General features: G+C 37.7%; 1 protein-coding gene across 2 annotated transcripts in view; it reads left to right on the top strand.

The window, feature by feature from the left end:
* The first annotated feature begins 789 nt into the window (after positions 1-789).
* prkcbb (protein kinase C, beta b) overlaps positions 790-25696 on the top strand; it is a 138859-nt gene continuing 113952 nt past the window's right edge. The window contains exons 1-2 of one of the 2 annotated variants that reach the window (XM_038280340.1): positions 790-1149; positions 2659-2690. In XM_038280340.1, coding sequence (XP_038136268.1) covers positions 971-1149; positions 2659-2690 — 211 coding nt within the window. In that variant the 5' untranslated portion in view covers positions 790-970. The remainder of the gene's footprint in view (positions 1150-2658; positions 2691-25696) is intronic. The other variant, XM_038280339.1, reaches the window with a different exon arrangement.

The raw sequence follows: 25696 nt of genomic DNA, 5'->3' as shown, positions 1-25696 counted from the left end.
CGCTCACACTGAGCCTGGCTCTGCTGGAAGTTTCTTCCTGTTAAAAGGGAGCTTTTCCTCTCCACTGTCGCTACAAGCATGCTTAGGGTGAGGGATTTCTTTAAGTTGATGCAATCAACTGGTTTTCTAGAGAGAAAACTTTGAATCAATTTGACTGTATGATCTGGTGAACTGTAAAGTGCCTTGAGATGACGTGTTGTGAATTGGTGCTATAGAAATAAACTGAATTGAATCACATAAATACATTGAGGTTTCTAATTATACTGTGACAAAATATGAGAAAATGCAAAGGCGGTTATACTCATGCAAAGCGCTGTATAATGGGAAACTTAGTGAAATCAAATTCACTTAACAACAAACCTTTTCAAAGCAGATTCTAAAGGTGACTCATAACTCAAGAGATGTGCTCACTCTTGAATGCAGTGTTTATTCTCTGAAGAATAGTGTTTTATGTAACCTCAAACTCAGATGTGTTAAGATAACCACTTCACTTTCTGACATTATTTGCTAAATTGTTTGTTTGTGAAAGAATAAAGCCCTTTCTTTTTTCTTCTAGCGGTAAAGCCGAGATACAAGAGTGTTTCTTTAAGCCCATGTTGCCAAAAAAAAAACGACGCATAAATGTAGAAAAGAGCGTTAAAAGCTTTCTGCTTCTCCCCCCTCTCTGTCTGTTTCTCTCCTCTCTCTGACAGTCGGAGCTTTCAGAAGAAAAGGAGGAAGAGGAGGGAGGGAAGCCAGTGCGGCGACAGCAGCTCCCTCCGCTGACGGACAAGACAGCAACACCTCAACAGAAAAGCAGCCATTTCTAACAACAACAACAACAAAAAAAAAACTATTTTCGCTTTGCTTCAGTAAGCATCCTTTTTTTTCTTTTCTATTTTCCCTCCATTTCACTATTTCCTGCGCACCCGTAACTTCGACGCGCCGAGCGCTTTGAACTGATCAGTGCGGAGCGCTTGAACTCAGGAGAATGGCAGACTCGGCGGCGAACAACAGCGACGGGGAGGACGGACCCAAGCAGCCCATGCGGGGCTTCGCGCGCCAGGGCGCACTACGGCAGAAGAACGTTCACGAGGTGAAAGACCACAAATTCATCGCGCGCTTCTTCAAGCAGCCCACCTTCTGCAGCCACTGCACAGACTTCATCTGGTGAGAAGAACGGGCTTTTAAAAATCAGACAGCTGTCAGTCCCACAGCATGATGCTGCCACCACCTTACCCTATAAGATATATTAACATCCATTTTCTAAAGAAGTGAATTAGATTCTAATACTTTACAGCCTGCAGGTTTCTTTAAGAGGGGGAATAAATAGGTGGCTCACCCTGGCTGCAGTTTTCTTTAAATAACTACATATTTTAAGTTTTATCACACTTGTTGATGCTATATTAGTACATTAAGGCAAAGAAGGAAGGACTGAGAAAGATGTGGGTTGGAGTGCTAAAAGAGGAAGAGTAGCTGCAGACCAACCTTTGATGGGAAGCGGTAGGCTGAGGAAATAAGTGGATAAGAAAAGGTTTCAAGAGCAAGCTTGCTTGTAAGGATAACCTGAGAGGTCACAGGAAAATAAGTAGTCTTTAAAACGTACATACAAGTGGTCTTTTCAGTGGCCCTTCAGAGGTTCTCTCTGATTCTTTGGCAAATTTTGACACCAGCAGTGTTGACAAAAATTGCATATTTCAGCTTGACCTAATATTTCTATTTCGTATTTTACATTTCCAGGCAAAAAGAAGGTAGCATTCCAAAGTGGTTTTATTTTTTATTTTTTAGTATTTTAACAAAATACGAGTAGTAATGACTGGTATTGGGTTATAGGGTTGTTTTTATTTTATTAGGACGTATTTTGGGCAGTGGTCCTGTGGAAGGCAAAGGGAGGGGCTTGCCTGGGGCACTATTCATGGCAGAATTCCCGCTATTGCCGGTAACCTGTGCAAACATGTCACCATCCACGCAGGCCACCTGGGTTTACTAGACAGCCGCATGGATGTGCACTCAGGTTGTTAAATTAATTTCAAGCTGGAGTTTGGCCTAATTTGTCCCGTTTATTATTATCTCTGCACCAGTCCCAGAATGGCTGTTAGTTCAGACCTGTGACAAGCTTTTTAATTCGTGAATGGCTCTGTGATTTGACCTAGAAGATTATGTTTGGGACTTAGATCCCATTGGCTGAAAAAAACCCCGGAATGTTATGTTTTTTCCATCCATCCATCCATCCATCCATCCATCCATCCATCCATCCATCCATCCATCCATCCATCCATCCATCAGCATGATGGAAAAAAAGCAAAAATAATTAGCACGCTTAACGGTTTCAGATCTGTGTGGGTTATGCCTTTGGTAGTAACACTATGAAAATGAGCTGGGCTGTGGCTGTGTGTGTCTTTTTGTTTGGATATGTGTATCAGATCATTTGGCCTTGCTGCAGCTGCAGTTATTCCTTTGATTTTTTTCCACTCCAAAAACACTACTATACAAACCAAATAGTTTGTGCCTTCACCAGCTCAAGTTCATCTTAAAGGGTTGCCACCCTTTAATTGGTGTGTTGTTGATATTGAATGTTTAACATTTTGCCTTATGCAAGTATCTGAAGTTATGGATCGATCCTTGTATTTGTTTATTCAGATTGTGGGTAACATTTGTGTACATTTGTTCTTTCCCCAGGGGATTTGGCAAGCAGGGATTCCAGTGTCAAGGTAGGTGAAAGTGAAAGGCACACATGCTCTGCTCTCTTCTCATGTTTGATAAGGTCCTATTTCTGTCAAAAGTCTAAGACTCTCTCCAAAATGAAACTACAACATGTCAAACACTGTTCTTTAAATGCATTTATAATTGGTTTGAAGAAACCGTTTCCTACGCTCAGTTCTAAACTTAAAACAGGCCACCCCACATCCCTGGTGAGCAATTAATTTTGACTGGCATGGAGAACAGCATCACACAGCTCTGGGATTAGAATAAATGCTGGGGAAAAGAAAGAACTGACAATAATAATGATTATTCGTTAATGCTTAAGAATGTTTTGTTTGTCAGGGGTAATGAAGGGTGGAACGGTGGAGTGCGCTTCAAGCTTAAAATCCTCAAGTTAAAGCAAATTAACATTTACACTCATGAAATCTGACACAACTAGAGTATGTAATTCCATTTTAAAAGCTTGGGAGTAAAACTTTAGACATTTTGATAAAAAAAAATGTCACTGATGTCCTCAACCAAGTTTCTGTCATCATTTCAAAGTGTTTAACTTGATGGTACATTGTGTCATAGGTCCAAACTTAGCCAATTTTGTACCTTTTGCAAGCATTTTGCATGCATTAAACAAAAGTATTCACACAACCATTCTTATTTGGTGGTCTAGTGGTTGGAGAGCAAGGCATCCTGTGTAGGTTGCAATATCGCCATTTCAAACCACAGCCTTTAACTCTGGTTCCCCGAGCAGCTCCCTTAACACCATAATGCCCAGTATAATGTACAATAGCAGTGAAAAATGACTGTCAGTATGGTCTTTATTTTACCATCAATTCCTTCGCTATGTTTGTGATTTGGGTTTTATGTGATAGATCAACAGGAAGACATTCATAATAGTGACATTCATGGAAAAAAAAAATGTTCAGCCTCTTACATATATAATCTAAAAAAGGAAGGCATAGATCTGTTTTTTGACCCCCTTCAGTCAGAATACCCGTAAAATATAATCTAGCTCAACCCATTGCCTTCATCAGTTATCTAATTAATATATAGAGGTCATTTGATGATACTTTAATCTTTGTTTAAGAAGGAATTGTAGCAACATGCATGACTGCTTATGCAACAGGGCCTGTTACATTGGTCAGAGCTGTTGGTAAGAAACCAATCAAGTATTGAAACTGAGGCGAAACCTCATCAAAGACCTAAGCATCCAAATGATCTTTTGTCAAGGTTGATCATTGGTATTATAAAATGCTCCCCGTCCATTCTAATGAACCTTTAGCTATGTTTGCACAGAGAAATTAGCTTTATAACATTTAAATGTGCAAAGCTGTAGACATACAGCCTGGATACGTGCAGCTAACTTGAATCTGTGATTGTTGTAAAAGCATTGACTGAGGGGGTTAAATTCCAGTGCGCATTAAACTTTCCAGCTGTGATTAGTAAAAGTAACAGAAAATATGCTTTATATATGCTTCAATTCTTCAGGATGCACTACTTTGTGTTAATTTCATAACATCCCATGTAAAGAACACTGGCTATGTTGTTTTAAAGATGCTACAAAAATAGTTTAACAGGTATTAATATCTCCTGCATGATTACATTCTAATCAGATCTAATCAGAAAAACAAAGCAAAAAAATAAATGGTAAAACAATCTTCTTGATTTGCTTGCAATGCTTAAAATGGACTTTAACCGTAGAGACAGACTCAGCGTTCCTCTTCTCAGGTCTTCCCTCGATAAATGATCTGATCTGCCACAGCAGAACATGACAAAAATGTGGAGGAGCTTTTGGCAGTTGTGTCGTTATTCAGTTTGCTTGAAATCTATGTCTCATTTTCTCCGTACTGTCTTTACAGCCAGTTAGATGTTCAAGGCTATTCTCGTTCCTTAGCAACAGAGAAACATCTAGACGCAGCCCTCTATAGGCTGTAGGAGGTGCTTTTCAACACCGCACTGGGTTAGCTGGTAATTAGCACATGTGTGTATGCAATGCGTAAGCTGCCAGTGCTATGCTTTTGGGGAAGTGTAAACCATTGGGCCATCTCTGCACTAGAAACAGACAGAATGCAAAAGTGTTTTGGCTGTGGCTTGTTTAGCAAAACCTAAGTTGGTTTCCAATATAATTACACTGTGCATTTTAGTTGGAGTGCATGGAAACAGCAACTGTCCAGTATCCTTTTGTTTTTTTTTCCTGGTGGTTTGATTAGATGCACGGTTTCTGTTATTTTTCTTCTGGAACTCAGTGAATTTATGTGCAAGGTCAAACAGATGTACAAACAGACGCAAAGGGAATGAAGCGAGATAGCAGTGCTTGGGCGTGCTTCACTTCTTCTCAGAGAACTACTGTGGAGAGTGTGAGAATGTGGCAAGATCTACCAGCTGATATCTCGCACTTAGCACTGTATATATGTTGAGCTCTATTTGTAGCCAAACAGATACGCTGCTTGTTTATTGTCCAGAACCCCTGAGTCGTTTGTCCATCTGTCTGAATTTACTGTAAGCAAGATGCTAAATGGCTATGTCAAATGCATTTGGCACTGCTATTTTTTGCAATATCTGAATGGCAAAAAAGGAAGTTGAATTTGCATTTGCAATGCTGACATATGTTGTTTTTTCATACTTTAAAATATTCATAAGAGGGAAAGAAATGCCTTTTAAATCAGTTTGGAATTACTTTTATTCAGATTGAAATAGATCTCACTTCATACAATGCTACTGGATCCCAAATATTGGATAGTGTTAGCTCTCAGAAAGCAGCAGAGACAACCAACAGATGCATGTTACTATGTGTGTAATTAAGAAGGATGTGGCCTGGTTAGTTTCCTTTTGGCTGGCTTCAATCAGATGTTTTTTAGATATACTGAAAGTATCTGTTGCATAAAATGTTTTAAATAAGTCAAACCTTTATTGTGTTATTTGAGAGCTTGTACCGAATTTAAAATTATGTATTTACATAGCTTATAGGGCGTAAATTATGACCTAAAGTTGGTTTTTGAAAGTATATGTTGGACAAACATCAGGTTCTGCTTTCAACCAATCCTCCTGCATCAAATATCACTCGGTTTCCTCATAATGTATTAAGACCAGGACTATTTGTCGGATGACGATGTCAACATTTGACCCTTTTGTATCTCTGATTCTTTCTGTATGTCAGCTTTTATGTCCTTGAACCCCAGTCGGCTTCAGCAGATGGCCGCTCACACTGAGCCTGGTGCTGCTGGAGGTTTCTTCCTGTTAAAAGGGAGTTTTTCCTCTCCACTGTCGCTACAAATGTGCTTAGTGTGAGGAATTGCCTTAATGCCAATGCGTCGATGCAATCAACTGGTGTTCCTTAGATAGATAACTTTGAATCAATTCGACTTTTGACCTGTAAAGTGCCTTGAAAGACGTGCTGTGAATTGGTGCTATAAGATAAACTGAAATAAATTGAAAAGAATCTGTCTTATAATACAGTCAAATTAATCTGTAGTTATTGTGTACAAAGAAGAATTAGGTTGAACATTTGTGGGATCTGTTAGATATCGGTCGATCAAACAGAGAAAATTAAATCATTCGAACTATGCAAATAGAAAAATAAAACTTTTTTTTTATTTCTGAGGAAAAAAGGAATATTTTTATACTTTACTATTATAATATTATTATATAGTTGATGGTTCTGCTTTGGAAGAGGGTTTCAAATTCAACAGCCAGTTAATGTTCAAAGCCATGTTTCTGCAGCTTCTCTGAAGCTAATTGTGGACAGACTATATGAACACACTTCCATAGATTCCAGCTGCCCTCATTATCCTGTGCAGGACCATTCTGTAAATCTCTGTGAAATCTTGTTTGGTTGGTGGTTCACTTAGAAAGTACAGTTTTTCTGTTGTCCTACAGAAAAAAACACTCATGTATTAGGGTTAATAACAGCTTATTATTACCAAATGGGGGAAAAAAAACTGGTGCCTATCAAAAATAGTTTTTAAATTTTTTGACTTTAGTGACCATTTCAGTAACTACAAACAAAAAAATGCCCACTGTCTGAAGATTAGCTGCCATGTAATGTCTGTCTACTAGTATTTTATTTGTGTTGCATAAAAGACTGAATGAATTGTGTTTAAACCTGACTTCATCCAGCAAAGGTATTGTAGTATTTGAATGAATTTGTGATTATGCAAAAAGTGTGATTCAATGTCACATATATAAGAGCCCTCAGGTCTTAGGAACGAAGGACATAACAAATAAGTTTTGAAAATTGAGATTATATCATCAATTATGAGAAACCCACTGTTTTTTTCCATCATCCAATTGCCCCAATCCTCCTGCCTGGATGTTATCGTGGGCATGAAGGCCCCTAAAAGTCCTTCCAAAAGGCCATTGGCCATTGAGTTATTCTGCACAAAAGCTGCCTTGTTTGGAAAATATTGTTTGTTTACAGCACTGATGTGAAGCTGAACACAGTCATAATTTAGTCAGACAATATCTAACGGTTATTGTTGGGCTTATTTCATTGTTTTATTTGTTACTGAGATTAATGGTTGAGATTTATGTGGAGCTCCATAATGGATGGTTTTATTTAACTTCACTGTCTAAATGGATCAAGGCGGAGTATATAATTCAGTCATCTTTATTCTGCAATGTTGATGCTGAGAACATTGCCTCTTAGAAGAGAAAAGCCTGACTGCATAACATGTTGATAAGCTCTCCTTTTTACACTGCAGCTGAACACTTTTGTAAACATTAAGCATTTTTTAAAGCTTAAAGGTTGAAATATTTTGTTTCTGAATTATTTGGATCTTGGTTAAAAGTAGAAATAAGAAAAATGATCATAGATCCACCATTAGTCCAGTTCTGAATAAGACAACATGAAGATGTTTGAGGTAAATGTAAGATTCTCTTTACAAATTTAATATTAAGCTCATTCATTATTCATTTATAATATATTATAGTTTTTTTTTAAGAGTTTAATTCTTTAAATGTTCAAACTTAATTTTGTGACACATCAAAGTAGTTATTTGCACATCCACAATCTAATAGTTTCAGTAACTTATCCTTCAAGGTTTAATGTTAGTTCATTTGAAAACATAGAGTCGATATTATTTTGTTATAGGCACTCTTGTGAAACTCTATATATATATATATATATATATATATATATATATATATATATATATATATATGTATATATATATTGTTATCATTTAACATAATAGATTATAAAGCAGCAATTTGTAAGCTGTTTACTTGTTTCCGTGGTCACAAGTTGTAAAGCTGATTTTTGCACATGGTGCAAAGCTGTGAAAAATGTTGCGGGTAGAAGCAGCTGACTCCTGCAATGTTGTTGCTGTAAACAATGAACTGAAATGCTTCTATGGCATTTTCTCTTTTTTAATTTCCAAATAACGTTGGGCTGACCAAGCAGATGCATTTTATTATAATTTCATCTTGATTAAGAAGAAACAGGTTTCTTTCAGTTTTGAGTTTGTTTTGCACTTGTGAAAACGTGTCTATGTTAATGTGCTTTGTGTTCCTCTTAATGAGCGCCTCTTTCTTTAATGGTTGCCTGTGCAAGATTACATGCACTCTAAAGCTTCAGTGTGATTGCTTTGTGTCTATCTACGTTTGGAAATTAGTTTGTTTATCGTGGTTTGGGTTTTAGTTTTTAACATGGCTCTTATATATGTATTCCCCTGTCTCTTCTCAGAGTAAATGGACATTTATCCCTTCAGAAAGCTATAGAGAGGCAAGGAGTGGAAGACACATCATAAGTAGGAAATGATGAAGGGAAAAAGAGAATTAGAAGAGTAAAAGAAATAGAAAGCACGGGAAAAGATTTAACATATAGAAAGGATGCAGAGAAAGACATACTGAATAAGTGGGGGTGGAATTCAATGAGAGATCAGGGAGAGAGAAAGGATGGGAGTATGAGTGGGACGGGCATAGAGCGGGAAAATAACTGCAAGACAGGTTTTTTGAAAAATTCCAAGATGCCCATGTCAAGTACAGGAACAAAACAGCTGTAAGAACGATGACATTAAGTGATGTTTTGCCCCTTTCATTACTAGGATATTTACCAGCTTAACACATTTCCCCGAAATATTTACCCAACATTCATTGCAATGTTAAGTCTTCTGCTTTCTCTTTAACTCTAGTGCTTGGGAGCTCCGGCCATGCAGCCTTTAGATAGATCCATGTTCCAAAGCTGAATCAAAGCATTGCTTATCTCTTTGACATACAGTAGGCCTGGTAATGAGCCACTCATTTGATTCATGTTTGCTGGAGCAGGGATGCTTCCACAAACTTCAGGACAGTTGCTCTTGAAATCTAGAAATTGAGACCTCTGCTGTAATGGTTAGCTCTATCCGTTTTCCCTTCAAATCTGACTATCTTCTCTGACCCAGGCAATTAGTAGGCAGATTGCGTTCAATGCTGTTAACAAGTGTAAAAGTTCTGGGAAGCTGAGAACTTTAAATGAGAATTCTTTGTGCTTTTGCCTGTCAGTATGGATAGTTTAAAAGAGCAGAGTGGATATTTTATTTTTCCTAAAGGAAGCCACATTATGCAACAGAACTGCACACAAGTGCTGGGTATGTTTGTTTTTGTGGAGAAGGTGCAGGCAGAATGGAGGGGGAAACCTTCTGTTTATTTTAAAGTAAATCTCAAGATGTCTTTTATGCTAAATCTGGCCAGAGTTGCGTTTTACATGCCAGCTTTTGCAATCTGGAAAAATTGTCTGAAAGTCATTCAGAAATTACGGCCACATCATCCTTACACCTTATTACCCTGAATGCATAAAATGATCTTTAATTAAAGGAGAATTTCTTTTTATCCTTTTTAAAAAAAAATACAGTTTTTAGTTTACAAAAAGAAAAATAGAAAGAATAAAATAGTGGTAGGTTTGCAAAGCAGAACCACTTGAAAAAAGGTTCATCAACCGTATGACCACCAGGGATTGAGTCAAGACCAAAACCAAGACTAAGGCTGAGCGTTTAAGATTTTGACAAATACTTCAGGACATTATTTAGGTCAGATTTTTACTATACTTAACAGTTAAAAGTACAACAAAAAAACATTTTTGCGAAATATATATATATATGTTTTTGTACTTGTAACCATGGACACCACCATAAAGCTTACTACTGCTAAAAACACATGAGTACGATCCTAATTATTAATAAACTTACTTTAAAAAAGTAATGCAAACCTTTTTTTGCATTTACTTAATCATATTTAGTTACTTTAACACAATTTTTTCATGTTAGCAGGGTAGGACAACAGCGGTTGCATAATTTCTTTTCAGTGCAGATGAAATCGGGACTAACTAAAGGTATAGAATCAACATTTGTCTACTTACCTTCATTACTTACTTGCTGGTGGAACTGCAGCTCTGCACAACCCCACCCCTCAAACGCCACTGGATAGAACGGAAGTATTGGTCTGTAGTAGGGCCAAAGTAAAGTCCAAGGAAAGTGAAATTGCTCTGGTAGACCTACCACCCAAGGATCAAGTACAAATACCTGAAACAACAGATTACACAAATTGGAAAGGACTTACCCTCAATAAGACTGGAACGACAAACCTTTAAAGACTTGTGTGACCTCCACATTCACTAAACTCAGACTCTGTTGTGCCTTTGCTGTATTTTTATCGCCCTTCTCTGTTCACATTCCTTTCTGTTTGTTTTATGCAAAATTGAAAAGTACTAAATAAAAAGTAAAAAAAAAAGAAATTGCTCTGGTAAATGTGAACAGAAACGCTACCCAGGCTTTCAAAAGGTGCAGGTTTTTACCGTATTAGTCATTGTTATCTGTAAAGGGTTCGATCATTATAAGACCGCTCTCTGATTCATCATGGTAAAACATTTTTTAACAGATAGTGTTCCATGCCTTTTCTTTCATTACCTTACACTTAAGTCTACCATAATGCATCTGAAATGATGCATTTTCATTGTGTGTTCTAAATTGCCCCTTCGGATGAATGCAGGTGTGAATGCATGTTTTTAATGTGTGTTTCTGTGTTGTCTTGTGATGGACTCTTTCTCTAGACTGTTGGCAATAGGTACAACTCCTCTTACTACCATTACATCTATATTACTCTGATAAATGCCGTCCTTGCCCATTTGATGAGTTTAGGGAGAAACCACTGTGCGTTTTGCTACTTTTTTTCCTGGCTGATGGATTTAATGGTGCCTCGGGCCTGAAGGTTAAGATATTGCTTTGCTAATATTCTCTAACTTGAGTCCTTCGTAAAATATATATTCTTAAGCTAAAATTACATCACACATAGGTGGGCATAGGTGGACCCTAGTTACTAATTAGATGATGATTAGTTTCACTAGGTATTGTTATATATGTATGGTGTAAATAAGCTTAAATTTCAGTTGTAAAAAATGTTGAACCTTAAAAGCTTGGCTGTTTTTCTTCCAGTTCATAGTTTTCTTTTGTTTAGTTCCATCAGATAAAATCCAAATGAAACAGGGGATTTTTGCATGACATTAATGGATGAATCTTCAAAAAACTGTTTTGGGTCCTAAATATAACCAATTTTCCAATATTCTGTATATAATGTTCACCCCATATAGAGTGTATGTGAGGCTGAGGGCGGCATGAAGGTGGTCCGCAGTAAATAAAACAAGGCAGGTTGAAAATGAGTGAAAGAAAAGGTGTGCGGGAATGATACTTCAGCAGAGAGGGGGCCTTTTTCATTTTTTCTTTTTTGCCAGGCAAAGAAGATAATGGATAGGGAAGATGAGGTAGAAAAGAGGGAAGATAAAATAGTGTGGGCGTGCATAAGAGGAGATTGGACCTAAAACAAGCCCGTGAAGCTATTGCATGCAGCAGCTATTAGTGCTCTTCAGAACTGATGATATATAGTTATAAAAAGCCCCATTTAGGAGGTTTGTTGAAGCTTACTTGAATGTTGCCTCACTGGGAATCATCCAGAAGCTCTTTGGACTCCAAGCACTGTTCTCTTGGACGTAAACACAAGATTTCTTTTTGCTTTTTCATGCTTTGGTACAACTTCAAATGAGCTGATGGAAATTTGCTAACATTGCACGTCTGATCGCTGCTCAGGTGCCTCTGTAACTCCAACCTGCGTGGGTTGAAGGCCCAAGGATCCAAAACCCACCTCCCACACACACAAAAAAACACAAACACAAAACGCATAGAGAAAAGCAAAAGGAGTTTTCATGCATTAATGCGCCCTGAGCGCATACTGAGGTTTATCGTTCAGGTTCTCCATCCAACAGAAAAGGTTAAAGCACTTGACTGCGATCCAATTTTTTGTCTTTTCTTTGACTTTATGTTCTTCACATCTATAACCCTCACCTTTTAACTCACTACCTTGTTTGTCTCTAACTCATATTTAACCTTCTTAACCCACCACCTTGCAGGTTTGTTAACCTTTCCAACCTGCTAACTTTTAATTTCCTTTTCTTTCCACGTTATTTTCCTTAAGATCCTTAGTTCTGTTTCTGGTTTTCTTTTTCTCCACATTTTCCTAGTAAGTGGAAATGTGCTGGTTGTCAGCCTTGATACATTTAAAGTCGTAGGCTGTTCCAATGGTTGAAGTTCTGAATTCTCCCGAGTGGTGTACAACTTTACACAAGTGTATAAAGTGAATGTGATTGGTCGTTTATCAGGGGGCGGAAGGTTCGAAAGCAAGTTTGGTTGTGGCCTGTGTCTCAGAAGCATCTTGCTAACCTGTTTGCAACTTATTGCTAGTAGGTTCCCAATGGGAAATTACATTGGGACCAGGGAGCATTTAGCAACGACATGGTCAAGGAATGCTATGGACAGCGGAAACTTTCAAGAGGAGGAGAGTTTTGTGTCAGAGATTCTGGATGAGTCTCCTCCGTCAAACATTTTTTTTTTTAGAGGAGGAAAGCGGGGAAAAAGTTGTTGTGGAAGAGGACGCCAGGGCGGCAGAAGCTTGGTTTGGTGTAGAAGGCTTACAGCCGTACATGTTTGAGCCCTTTCTTCGCAACGCTGCCAGTTCTGTTACTGTAGCTCTACGCCTGCTGAAGACACAGACATCCATGCCTGTGTACACTGGGGTGTAGCTCAATTGTAAAATAAATTATTCTTATTTCAACCGTTGCGTATATGAGCTGCAACATAGGAATCAAGATGCTATGACCAAAAAAATTTGATTGACAGATGATCGTTGATATTTGATTGGCCAAATTTAGGTGTTCAGGCTGACATATAACTAACTGGCCTGCATAAGATAACGGAAAAACCCCACAGATTTTTAAGACAGGTTTTCTTTTAAATAGACATTTTCTAACTTTTGGGACAATATAGTCTGATAAAGAGTATGTTTATACAGGTGCTGGTCATAAAATTAGAATATCATGAAAAAGTAGATTGATTTCAGTAATTCCATTTAAAAAGTGAAACTTGTATATTATATTCATACATTACATACAAACTCATATATTTCAGATGTTTATTTTGTTTAATTTTGATGATTACAAATGACAACAAATGAAAATCTCAAATTCATCATATCAGAAAATTAGAATATTGTGAAAAGGTTCAAAATTGATGGCCCCTGGTGCCACACTCTAATCAGCTAATTAACTCAAACCACCTGCAAAAGCCTTTAAATGGTCTTTCAGTCTAGTTCTATAGGCTACACAATCATGGGGAAGACTGCTGACTTGACAGTTGTCCAAAAGACGACCATCGACACCTTGCACAAGGAGGGCAAGACACAAAAGGTCATCGCTAAAGAGGCTGGCTGTTCACAGAGCTCAGTGTCCAAGCACATTAATAGAGAGGCGAAGGGAAGGAAAAGATGTGGTCGAAAAAAGTGTACAAGCAAGAGAGATAACCGCACCCTGGAGAGGATTGTGAAACAAAACCCATTCAAAAATGTGGGGGAGATTCACAAAGAGTGGACTGCAGCTGGAGTGAGTGCTTCAAGAACCACCACACACAGACGTATGAAAGACATGGGTTTCTGCTGTCGCATTCCTTGTGTCAAGCCACTCTTGAACCACAGACAGCGTCAGAAGCGTCTTGCCTGGGCTAAAGAGAAACAGGACTGGACTGCTGGTGAGTGGTCCAAAGTCATGTTCTCTGATGAAAGTAAATTTTGCATTTCCTTTGGAAATCAAGGTCCCAGAGTCTGGAGGAAAAGAAGAGAGGCACTTCATCCACATTGCTTGAAGTCCAGTGTAAAGTTTCCACAGTCAGTGATGGTTTGGGGTGCCATGTCATCTGTTGGTGTTGGTCCATTGTGTTTTCTGAGGTCCAGGGTCAACGCAGCCACATACCAGGAAGTTTTAGAGCACTTCATGCTTCCTGCAGCTGACCAACTTTTTGGTGATGCAGATTTCATTTTCCAACAGGACTTGGCACCTGCACACAGTGCCAAAGCTACCAGTACCTGGTTGAAGGACCATGGTATCCCTGTTCTTAATTGGCCAGCAAACTCTCCTGACCTTAACCCCATAGAAAATCTATGGGGTATTGTGAAGAAGAAGATGCAATACACCAGACCCAACAATTCAGAAGAGCTAAAAGCCACTATTAGAGCAACCTGGGCTATCATAACACCTGAGCAGTGCCACAGACTGATCGACTCCATACCACGCCGCATTGCTGCAGTAATACAGGCCAAAGGAGGCCCAACTAAATACTGAGTGCTGTACATGCTCATACTTTTCATGTTCATACTTTTCAGTTGGCCAACATTTCTATAAATCCTTTGTTTTTATTGGTCTTCAGTAATATTCTAATTTTCTGATATGATGAATTTGAGATTTTCATTTGTTGTCATTTGTAATCATCAAAATTAAACAAAATAAACATCTGAAATATATGAGTTTGTATGTAATGTATGAATATAATATACAAGTTTCACTTTTTAAATGGAATTACTGAAATCAATTTACTTTTTCATGATATTCTAATTTTATGACCAGCACCTGTATACATGTTTAAGCCAGAATGATTTATGGATGGATAGCAAGAGGAAGGTAAATAGTGATTATTAAATGAGACAAGTGTTCATTTAAGAGTACATTTTGAATATTTTTAATCCTCATAAGAAAATTGATCTTAAAAAAAGCATGTAGCATAAGTCAGGTTTGTACCCGTTTTTTTTTATTAATCTTTAATTGGGGCAAAACAGTTTATATCCAATACCTAATCTTTTTTTTTCTTTGTTTTGATTCGCCTCGCTCTCATTAGAACATGTTGATATGGTCCATTTAAGCATGTGGTAAAAAAAAAAAAGCTTCACACCAGTGAAAGGACAGAGTGGAAACAGCTGTTCAGTCATTGAAATCCCAAGCTCTAAAAGAAAAAACAGTATATAGCAGCAAGATTTCAGTATGGGCCAATTTAGAATTTTCTGATGGATTTTCTGATGCTTAGTGTTGGAAAAAAGGAAAACTGTGTTTTTTTTGGTCAGTAATGTAATCAGGATACAATCAAACCTAAAGTGCTTCCCCCAAAACATGACTCTACAAATATTACACTGCTGCCATTTTCTAACCCATGAAAATATGAGTTCAAGTGACATTCTGTCTTCTGGACTGGAGGATGGAGTTTCTCTGTATAGCAGGCAGACTGGACTCTGCCATGCATCCCTAAAACGCCACTGCATTTTGGGCTTTTGTGTAAATTGTGTTAGAAGATGTGATTCGATAGGTAAATAACTTATTAGCATAAGCTCAGAGATAGGGAGGTTAATCTACCAGGTGCATTTTGGAAAGAAGAATGATAGGAAATAAATGGTTAAAACTGTGACCTTGTGCGACTTTTGTTTGTTGTTTGCTTATCTTTGGAGATATTCCAATGTGTTGGCTACTAAGACTGTGTTCTGAAAAACGTCTTCTTTTCCCTGGAAGTTCAACCCTTTCCCATGCGCTGTATGTCTGTGAGCCGATTTGGTGATATCTGCATTTGATAGTTTATTTATAATAGAGGTGCTATACCACAAAATGGAAGGTAGAAGAAGGGTAAGATTTCTCATTATAAATTAAACTATTGTCCCTGGAAGGTTACCATTTGTAAGATTATTTCCATGCTCCACATGTCTGCACTTTCATATTTAACAATTAAAGATTGACTTTTAGCTCTCTCTTTGTGTTTTCCAAGCATTGTGAAGTACTGAATAAAAGAAAGACCTATCCAACCTTGCACCTACGCCAAGATTTTCTCTTTGTTTTAGCGTTAGCTAATTAGAACCCGGATTCAGCTGAAATTTGGATGCTATCTACATCTACCTACTACTTTCTAAATGTTTTTTTATTATTTACTTCAGCTTATTTCCTCTATTTTTCTGGTGGTTTTGTTTTTATATCTGTAACTTGTTTTTCTTCTTTTCACTGATGCACTTTTTTTTCCAAATGTCACTCATCTATTCCTTATTTGCATGATATATTTCTTACACTGTTTCTTTTTGTCTCTCCTTTCTGTTCTGCCAATCAGTACTTTTTTTAAATCATCACTTAAATTGCACTAAATATGTATGTTTTGTTTTTCGGTCCAGCACCTTTGAGCCTTGCATTTGGATTATATTATCCTACAAACTGTTACTATAGTTGATGAAGTCTACATGTTCTCTTTGTGACAGTGTGGGCTTTCTCTGTGTATTAAGTGTCTTATCTGGTCAGTGTTCCACTTCTAGTTGCAATTAAGTGTGCATTTGCATGTGTGTTTGTGCATGGTGTACCCTGGTATTAACAGCTGACGTGTGGAAAGGCACCAGTCTTCATGTGACCCTAAAAAAGATTAAGGGAAATTCAGGATGGATTGATAAACAAAATCCCCTCAATGTCCTTGAAAGGAACCGTCTTCCCACGCTGTGTTTTAGATTATCTGTTTTCTTTACCTTTCACTTTGGGCTCAGAGGGGTTCTTTTGCAGACACTTTGCTTTCAATACCCTGCACCTTGTTAAGCCTCACAGTCGGTATACAGTCAATGCACGGCATGAGTTCTGTAAGTCGGTCTATCAAGAACTGTTAGTGCAGGTCTGACTTGCTGCAAGTAGCTTTTACAGCACTTTATTTCCAGCGTTTTGTAAAGGTTTTTTTGTTATACAACAGCACTCTGTGGCCATTGGTGACTTACTGCTGCACACTTTAGAGTGAGCCTCAGTCAACTTATTGATGCTGCCAAAAATATTGCAGCATTATAGTGCATTGATTTCTCTAGCATTACCAGCGCTTTTCAGACACAAAAACCTTTCATACGAAACAGCTTGTGGCCATGGGACACAGCAATACTGTGAATCAAAAGGTGTTGGTGAAAAAAGACATTCTGAGGAAAAATTCTTGAGCAAATACAGTCTAATTAATGCAGATTTACAGTTTATACAGCTGTTCAGACAGGAAGATGCTCTGAGTTCATGATAACAAGATATAAGATAGGGTAGCTTCACATTATTGCTGCATTTATGAAAAAAAAACTCTCAACAAAAACCCCATGTATTTCAAGATGCAATCGACTGAAAGAGTGCAAGTAATTCTGCTGCTTAGAACTGTAATCAAATAATGCAAGGATGATGATAATGTTAGCTGTTGATCAGCAGATACGCAGACAACGGAGATGGAAAAAAACAATTATGATGACTTGAGGTTGTGCAATGGTTACGTTCGCACTGCAGCAAGAAGGGACACAAATCCGATTTATTTGTCCATATGCGACCTGTATCTGATCTTTTCATGACAGTCTGAACAACACAGATTTTTTAAAATGCGACCCAGGCCATTTGGTTATGTGGTCCTAAATCTGATCTTTTCAAATGCGACCAGGTTGCATTTATCCAGACGTCATTAATACTCAACCAAGGTCTCTATTCCGCATCTTGCAACACAGAACCAGGAAAAAAAAATGACCATGGGAGCTGATGATGCGGAGAAAAGTCTTTATTTTGGATCTTCTAGAAATGATTGCGTTCTTAATGTGCTGGCTCCAATTGGAAAAGAAATGAAGATCGCTAGATGCACTACCATCCATATTTACTTCTGTAAACACAGAGCGCCCTCACTACTTGTGATGTCATTAAGTCCTTTAGTGCATTTGGGACTGTTAAGCTGTATGAATGCAGTGCACATGGGAAATCAAATATTTGGAATTGTGAACGACCATGCAAAAAAATTTGATTTAACAAAAATACATTTTAATGAGCAGTAAGGCTGTAATGTTAACGTAGTAAATAATCGGATCAATTATCAATCAATTATTGAAATAATTGTCAGCTAATTTAGTGATCTCTTAATGGCTAACTGGAGTATTGAGATTGTAGAAAAATGCCTTTATCTGACAGAGCAACCCCACTTAGAGCAATAATTATATCAAAATTGTATAAAAATATATGAACATTTTGCATTTAAGGTTTTAAAAAAAATCTGTCGTCTGTCAATATGCTCTATCCAGACGTCCTCAAGTGAAAAGGTTTTAATTTCACCTGGTTTAATTTCGTAAAAAATCTTCTTTAAGGAACCTTTGGCTATCCAATTATCAATTGATTAATCTAAAAAATTATCAACAGATTAATCAGTTTGCATAATAATGGTTAGTTGCAGCCCCAGAATGTAGCCTATGACAGACAAATCAAAAATAAAACAAAAAGAAATTGGAGATTAAAAAACATCGCAAGATGATTTCAAAGATGTTGAAATGTACACATCCTAAGCCTATTAGTGTTTCAATAAGAGATGTACTAACCTAAGATCTGTGCCTCACCAGCTCTTAAGTTTTGTAAAGCGTTAATCTGCCAAATCTGTCTTCTTTTTAAAAGTACAATCACCAGAATTCTAAACTTTTTTTTCTAGCCTTCCTGCCATGATCTTACTGATTCAAATAACTCATATGATGCCAGACTGGGCGCATTAGAGAGCAATCTCTGTAAATCAGGGGTTTTCAAGTCTAAAACTAGACACAGATGACAGAATTAACATTTTAGACAGCAATATATTTGTGTAAGCAAAGGTGAATACAAATATTTAATTATACTCTAACATTTATAAAACATTGCCTGGATTACGCATGAAATTAAGTAAAAAAAATAAATAAAAGTAAAAACTTTCCTTAAACTGTTTTATTGTTCATATTTCTTTTGAAGACAACTCTACTCACTCCTTCACTAGTGTGAGTAATAGCTGAAGCTGTTAGCTTGGTCTTATACCAAGGAAGTTGGGCATAAATCCAACCGAAAATGCAAAAATGTGAAATGGAAAAGAAACAAAATGATCATAAAGCAGTTAAATCTAGCTCTCTTTTGTTGCACCCTTAAAATATTCTAAATTTTTTTGAAGTGAGGGTTGTGGAATATTATGTCGTAGTTACCACCTCACCACAAGCTATTTGAAAAGTAAATACAGTAAATCCCTGGGATAGTGAGCAGCCAACAAGCCAATCAAATACAAATTCTGTATTTTAACTGAATAGCCATTTAGAAAAAGCCAGACTTAACGTGCTTGACTGTCAGATTGTCATATTATAATAGTTTCTTAGCTTTCCATGGCTACAATAATGAAAAACCTTTCAACAAGTTTATGTCTCATAATGGCATCATTGGTATTTATAAATTTACAAAATCTGACTTCAAAAATCCTATTTTTTTAAATAGTGTTTAATGCATTTCCTTTAAAGCTATACTAAGTAAATTTCAGATATCTAATGCTCAGACTGCAGCAACATGATCGAATCCCTCCACTGCTTCCCCCTTTTCAACAATACGGAGGCCGTCATTGTACAAAATGTGTTCTGCAATGTCCACATTACCTTCTCATGTGGTGACGAGGTTTGTTTACAGAGATAATTTTATAAATAGTATTTTATTAGTCTGTGCAGGACATAGATTTTATATAGGCCGTACTTGCCTCATTCCCATTTGGGTGTAATGGCGATTTCTACAGTTACTAGTACCACTGGTTTGTGCTGCCGTAACTCATGGGCGTCTGCCACCATAAATGTGAGAACTGCTAATTTTGAATAGCAATTTCAGACATATAGTCTGAGACCTTCAGTTTGTATAACATGTATAATTGTTTTTACATTTCATTTAGTTAATTCCTGTAGGTATTACGCAGTTTAGTTCTATTCATGCTAAGAATAACTGATTTTTTCTACTTTCCTTAGTTACAGCTGTCAGACTGAAGAGTGTTAACATGGGAGTGCTTAGAACTAATAAAATCTCGATCAGGATCACTAGTTCCAATATAAGTTTAATGTAATAAATGCAAGATGTAGAAAAATGAATGCAAATCTTGTAAAACCAAAAAGACATTTAAAAAGAAAATGTTTTGTAAGATAAAGTGGTGGTTATAATTATTTGTTGTATATATTTTTTTGGTTCTTTTGCACTCTTACCTACCCATTGTGGTATCTTTTACAAAATGTTCCTCTAAGTTGAATATAGGGTTAAAGGTCAGTGAGCTGTTACATGTTCCAATGTAGGGCTGTTATGTGGGGCTGTGAATGAATGCGATCCTCATTGTGTTTGTGGAAAATATGAGAGCTAAAGAAAAACAGACTCTCTCTCTCCTTTAATCAGACCATTTGTACTAGCTCTTTATGTGCTGATCTACTTTCACACCTCTGAAGACTGATTGATTTTGGTGCATTTGTTTCTGCCTGTCTACCAGGCTTTGAGTTACAGATTGACAGACGTCCCCCCCCCTAAAGGGCCGGGGGACTCTTACTGCTTTCATCTGAGGCCTCTGTATGTATTTTGCTACACCAACACCTTGGAGATAAATCTGTGTGGGTCACACAGTTAGTGTGACACGTCATATATTTTCTTCTTCTGATCTGCAGCTTGAGCTTCTAATGTCTTATTTAAACCAACTCATTTGACATGCAGGCTCTTAGCTGTTTTTACTGCTCTAGTCATACAGGCATGACTTTGGATTGTTCTCGGCCGTTACTTCATTAACCTAGAGGTTTTGTCGTAGGAAATGTTTTGTTTTACATCATAATTGTGTTATTCTTGCTTGTCATGCATACTGTAGGAGCGACTAATCTGTATTCTATATTCTTGGACATTGTGTTCCTGCTATCTAAGCAGTTATTGTGGTTCAGCTTTTCAGATATTGGTTCTTCAAGAAAACCTTTTCTTATTGTTTTTACAAAAGATTTCTTGTTCATTAAGTCTCTTTCTTCTGAAGTTGGGCTATTTCCTTTTTTTAGTCAAACCATTCCCCGAAAATATGGCTTGTAAGAGGACCAAAAGCGCTCTGCACTATATTCACTCATTCATTGTGCCTCTGTGTTGTCCTATGAGGGCCTAGTAACCTTTTCTGATTGTACTCAGCTTCTCACCCAATGAGTAATTAGCAGCTGGAGTGAAGGATTCCCATTTTATCTCTATGTAGAAGGGCAAACCTGGAGCGAAGCTGAGCGAGGCGAAGGTGATGAATTTAGGGATGCAAACTGGTGAAAGTTTGGCAAAGTTGGCGTCATTTTATCACTGCATCACCTGCAAATGAAGTTTAAAAACCTGAACTTTTGTTTTTATTTGTGTTGCAAAATCCTGTCCGGGACTAGATATGGTTGTGAGTTGCAGTGAAGGAAAGCAGCGGCGTGTTCTGTCTTCCTGTTGGACATAACTGTGATCCTCTGTTCTACCTTAGCCAGCTGGAACCTTTCCCCGCTGCTGCTTTTTCGTCAGCGGGCTTCTCTGTTCGGCCTTCTCTCCCCGCTTTAGTGTTGTTGATTCCCCAGAAAGATCCTCTGATCTCCTGCTGAGCTTCCTTAGTTAATGAGGGTGACAAGGCTGGCAGCCTGGTCCCGGTTCTTGTTTTATCTGCTGGTATTCTCGCACTGATTTACTGCTGGTCCTGTCTGAGGTCCAGAACGCCGTCTCACCTGAACCTCTGTTGTCCGGGTGATTCGTCCAGTGTGGGACAGCAGGGCCTCCAATTGGGTCTCAGATCAGGGGAAATACGGCTGAAAGCAACTGTCATCCAGACCTGACCTATGCAGGTGGAGGTGTTCCCTATACTGGTTCCATCACTGGGAATCTGGTGAACCTAGAAACAAAGACAGCTTTTTTCAGCTTTAAAAATAAATAAATAAAATAAAAAAACTGGCTGTTGTTTTTTAAATCAATGTGCACCATGACGAAGTGAAACCAAAGACCAGTAGACTCCATAATGTAGGATTCTTTGCGTGCAAATTCACATGCAGTGTGAAAGGCTTTCGCTGGCCTAGCGAATTTCAATGTGAGCAAAAGCAGAGGGACCTGTCGACACTAAAAGATGGTCAACAAAGTAACATGGGTGTTTCCTGGAGACTCTCAATTTTTTTTTTCTTTTTGAAATAAATGGTTACAAGCTACAGTCAAGGTGAAGTTTGTTTAGCAACTTTGTAAAAACACAAATCAATCACTGTCAAAAAAATCTAATAGAGGAAGCACCTTTCACTCATTGCAGGGCGCAGAGTTAGAACAAAATCACAACACTGTCATAGACCATTAATATTAAGGAAATGTGGTAAAAATTTTACATTTATCTTATCACAAAAATATTTCTTGATAACTAATAAGTAAATTTATTAAAAATGATTTGCTTGCCACTTACAGTTTATTAACACAATCTATCTAAATGTTTGGCACGACACCTGTTATGAAACTTTCATCTGGGAACCGAGCAGTGGAGGCGCCGTCACCCTGTTCAGCTATGATGAGGATCACATACTTTCTATGTGAGTCAGTGTTGCAGTTCGAATTCTTTTTGCTGTCTGGGAGCCTATTTGCTTCAGCAAAATACAGAATTACCTTCTTGCTTAAGTTTAAAACGTCCTTAACTTTGTTACTTTAAAATTTGAAAGTTAGTTCAATCTGAAAAACACGAATAGAAAAGACAATTAGGAGAAATTTATTGATACAATTACTTTGTCTTTGGTGCTCAGACCTCGGCAGGAAACATAGCACTTAATTTTGATAGATATGCATGAACAGAAGCAAAGAATAGGGCTGTTTATCCCCCAACTCTGAAACTGGTGGTTGAGTGGAGATAGATGAAGTTGGTAAGGCTGTAGACTGCTGGTTAGCGAGACGGTCTGCTGAGCTTTATGGGGAGATCCAATGGATTGGGTGAGCTAATTCTAGAGCCTTACTCAGGGACCTGGAAGATGGAAGTCCAGTTGGATAACACAGATTGAGAGAACCTGTCCATGATGAGCAAGCATGGAGCGATAGTGGAGAGGAAAAACTCTCCATTGGGAAGATACCTCGGCATGGCGGTCTTCTACCGGACTGCTTAAGATGAGATGGAGAACGAAGTAAGAGTTCAGGAGAAATTACACTCTGATGAAGCTTTAGCTACGATATTGGAGGAGGGGCTGGAGGTGGGTTGAAAAGGTGTCATCTGAATAAGGCACACAGTGACCCCTTGCTCACACTGGCTCCGGTGCGGTTACCGAGCCGACGGAGACCGCAACTCCCGCACACCCCCTCTCACACCGTCCTTTTGACTACGGTGCGGTGCGGCTCTGCGGCTCCGGCAACAGGTCCGGAGATTTAACAGAAGTTCACTTGAGTTCACGTAACTTCACGCGATAACACGGCCCAAATAAGGATACTTGCGAGAGCTTGTTGCGGAGGGCTCCGGCACGCCGCAAGGATAGCTTTCTTGCGGAATTTTCTGCAGCGCCGGAGTGTCTCGGTAACCGCAGCCGGACAGCTCAGCAGCCGGTGAGAGAGGTTTACGTCTTTTTAATGGCTTGGAATCACTGCGGCGCCACACCCACCGCACCGCAACGGTAAGACCGGAGTCTGTGTGAGCCTGGGGTGAATCCGCCGCCTGGGCACAGGAGCAGACAGGTGCGTATCGGAGGCCTTTTAAGATGAACTTTGGATGGTGATTGGCTTTCGTGGAGGTGTGGTTCAAAGCTGATTGGCTGTGTCACATGAGGATGTATGAAAAGCAAGTTTCTTCAGTTGAACTTCTGCCTAGTCTCCGTTTATGTGGCCACAATGGTGAAGACAGCAGGAGGAGGGAGGATATCTATTGCATACTTTTACTAACAATCGTGCTCAAAAAAAGAAAAAAAATTTTCAAGAACCACCTACTTCATTTACATATGGAGACAGGATTGCAGAAATTAATACAATCTGGAAATATAGAAATACATAAATACATTTGCAGAGAAATCGATAAAAGTAGAAATAAATAAATATATATATATTTTTTTTACTAGAAATAAATAAAAGAACAAATACATGTATAAAAACGCAAATAGGAGAAAAACATTTATTTACTTTTTTTATTTGTACATTTATATGTGTATTTTTGTTAATTTTGTGTCCCTCATAAAATCATGAATTCCACAAAGTGCTGAAATGCATCGGGGGACATTATCCTTTAACTAATTTAGAAATAGCCTTGCTGTTTTAATGTAAGTTGAACTATTTCACAATGAAGAGAAACCCTCTAAAAAAAACGTTATTTCATTTGTGAAAACACATAGCAGAACATTTTTATACCTGAAAACTATACAGACAAACTTAGAATGACGCAAGTGTGAAAACCAGTACATATAACAGGTTTCCTATGACAAAGTCAAGATTGTGATCTTGTCAAGGGATTCTTGTTGTTAAATAAATATCTGATGTTGTCTTATCTTGTGAGCTAAATTTCAATACTAACATACCAAAGTTATTATTACAAATCTAAAATAGGTAAGGGTTAGATCTATATATCAGATATTAACTTTATATCATAAAATGCACACTTCTCTTGGGTTGTTTCTAAAACATGATCGAACCAAAAAATAATAGTAAACTTGTGAGTTGTTGTTTTTTTTTTTAGAGCTCATCTCTGTCTGACACTGGTGAGATTTTTGGAAAATTCTCATAGAGGAAACGTTTTTTTTCTTGTCAGTGCTGACTAGACTTTATTTAAAGGCTTGAAGCTGCTGCTTTTATTGTAGAGTGTTTCCTTTTCACCTCATAGAGCCCTGACTTTAGATTGTTGTGGTTCTCTAGCCGGTAACCAGGCAATCTTTATAGCCTCTCTGAAAAGGATATGAGTTTTCAGCCTCATTACATCCAGGCAATAATCCCCTGTTGCCAAGAAAGCAAATATCAGTCTTTTTATTGCACTCATCGGAAGTTATCATCATAGATATATGTAGCTCCAGCATATATCAGGTTGTGTGTTTCCCAATAAGTTTGGAAGTCAGTTATTGATGGTGATTATCATATAATACAATGTTTTTGTCACTTTGATTTTGAAACATGACAAAATAAAAACTTCATTAATTAATATACAAATTATCCCTTACAAGTAAAACATAAATAATGTTAAATGACATTGGTTAGGTTGACAGTTTTTTCATGCAAACTCGAATGTTTCTCCTTTTCTGTAATTTGTCTTTACGTTACATTTTCACACTTTTTGTCTTGGTTTTTTAATAGATTTGATTTCACTTCCTTTAATTGCTTGCAAATGTGTTTCACTCCTGTTTTCCTGCTCAGTTGGTCCTTATCTATCTCTTCATTGAAAAGTAAACATTCAATGGCTTCTGAGCAATGTAGGACTTTAGATCTCCAAATGGAAGAAAGAAATAATCAATGACACAAAGATTTAACAGTGTAGAAATATTTTTTACAACATTTAGAAATAAAATTTTCCCAATTTTTATACTTCATGTCTTTATTAAATGCATGCACCACCTTCTGTGGGTGGTTATAGCTGATTCTGGTTTCATATTTTGCAAAGTTTTCCACAGTTTAAACTATTTTAAAATAAATGTAAAAGAAAACAGACTTAAGACAAGTTAAGACAAATGAGGGTAAACAATCTAAGGTATTTTGGAGGATTGTCGTGAATTATTTAAAAGACCTGCCCTCTCCACATGTGTGAGAGCGTGCACAAGCCCATTTCTCCTCATGCACACTCTGTTTAAAAGTTGCTGTTCTCATAGCTCATAAAAGTTTACTGTGCCCGAACGTCCGCCCGAACCCCTAAATCCATCAATCACTATATAGAGTGGGGACCATGTAGTTGACATTATAACAAACTCATTTAACTGACCTTTTGGATAGATGGTCACTACTTTTTGCTCCTTT

The sequence above is a fragment of the Cyprinodon tularosa genome, unplaced genomic scaffold, assembly GCF_016077235.1.
Source record: "Cyprinodon tularosa strain WSP-4 unplaced genomic scaffold, ASM1607723v1 ctg159, whole genome shotgun sequence".
Classification (NCBI taxonomy): domain Eukaryota; kingdom Metazoa; phylum Chordata; class Actinopteri; order Cyprinodontiformes; family Cyprinodontidae; genus Cyprinodon; species Cyprinodon tularosa.
Note: the sequence above shows the minus strand (reverse complement) of the source record. Positions and strands in the feature narration are given on the sequence as shown.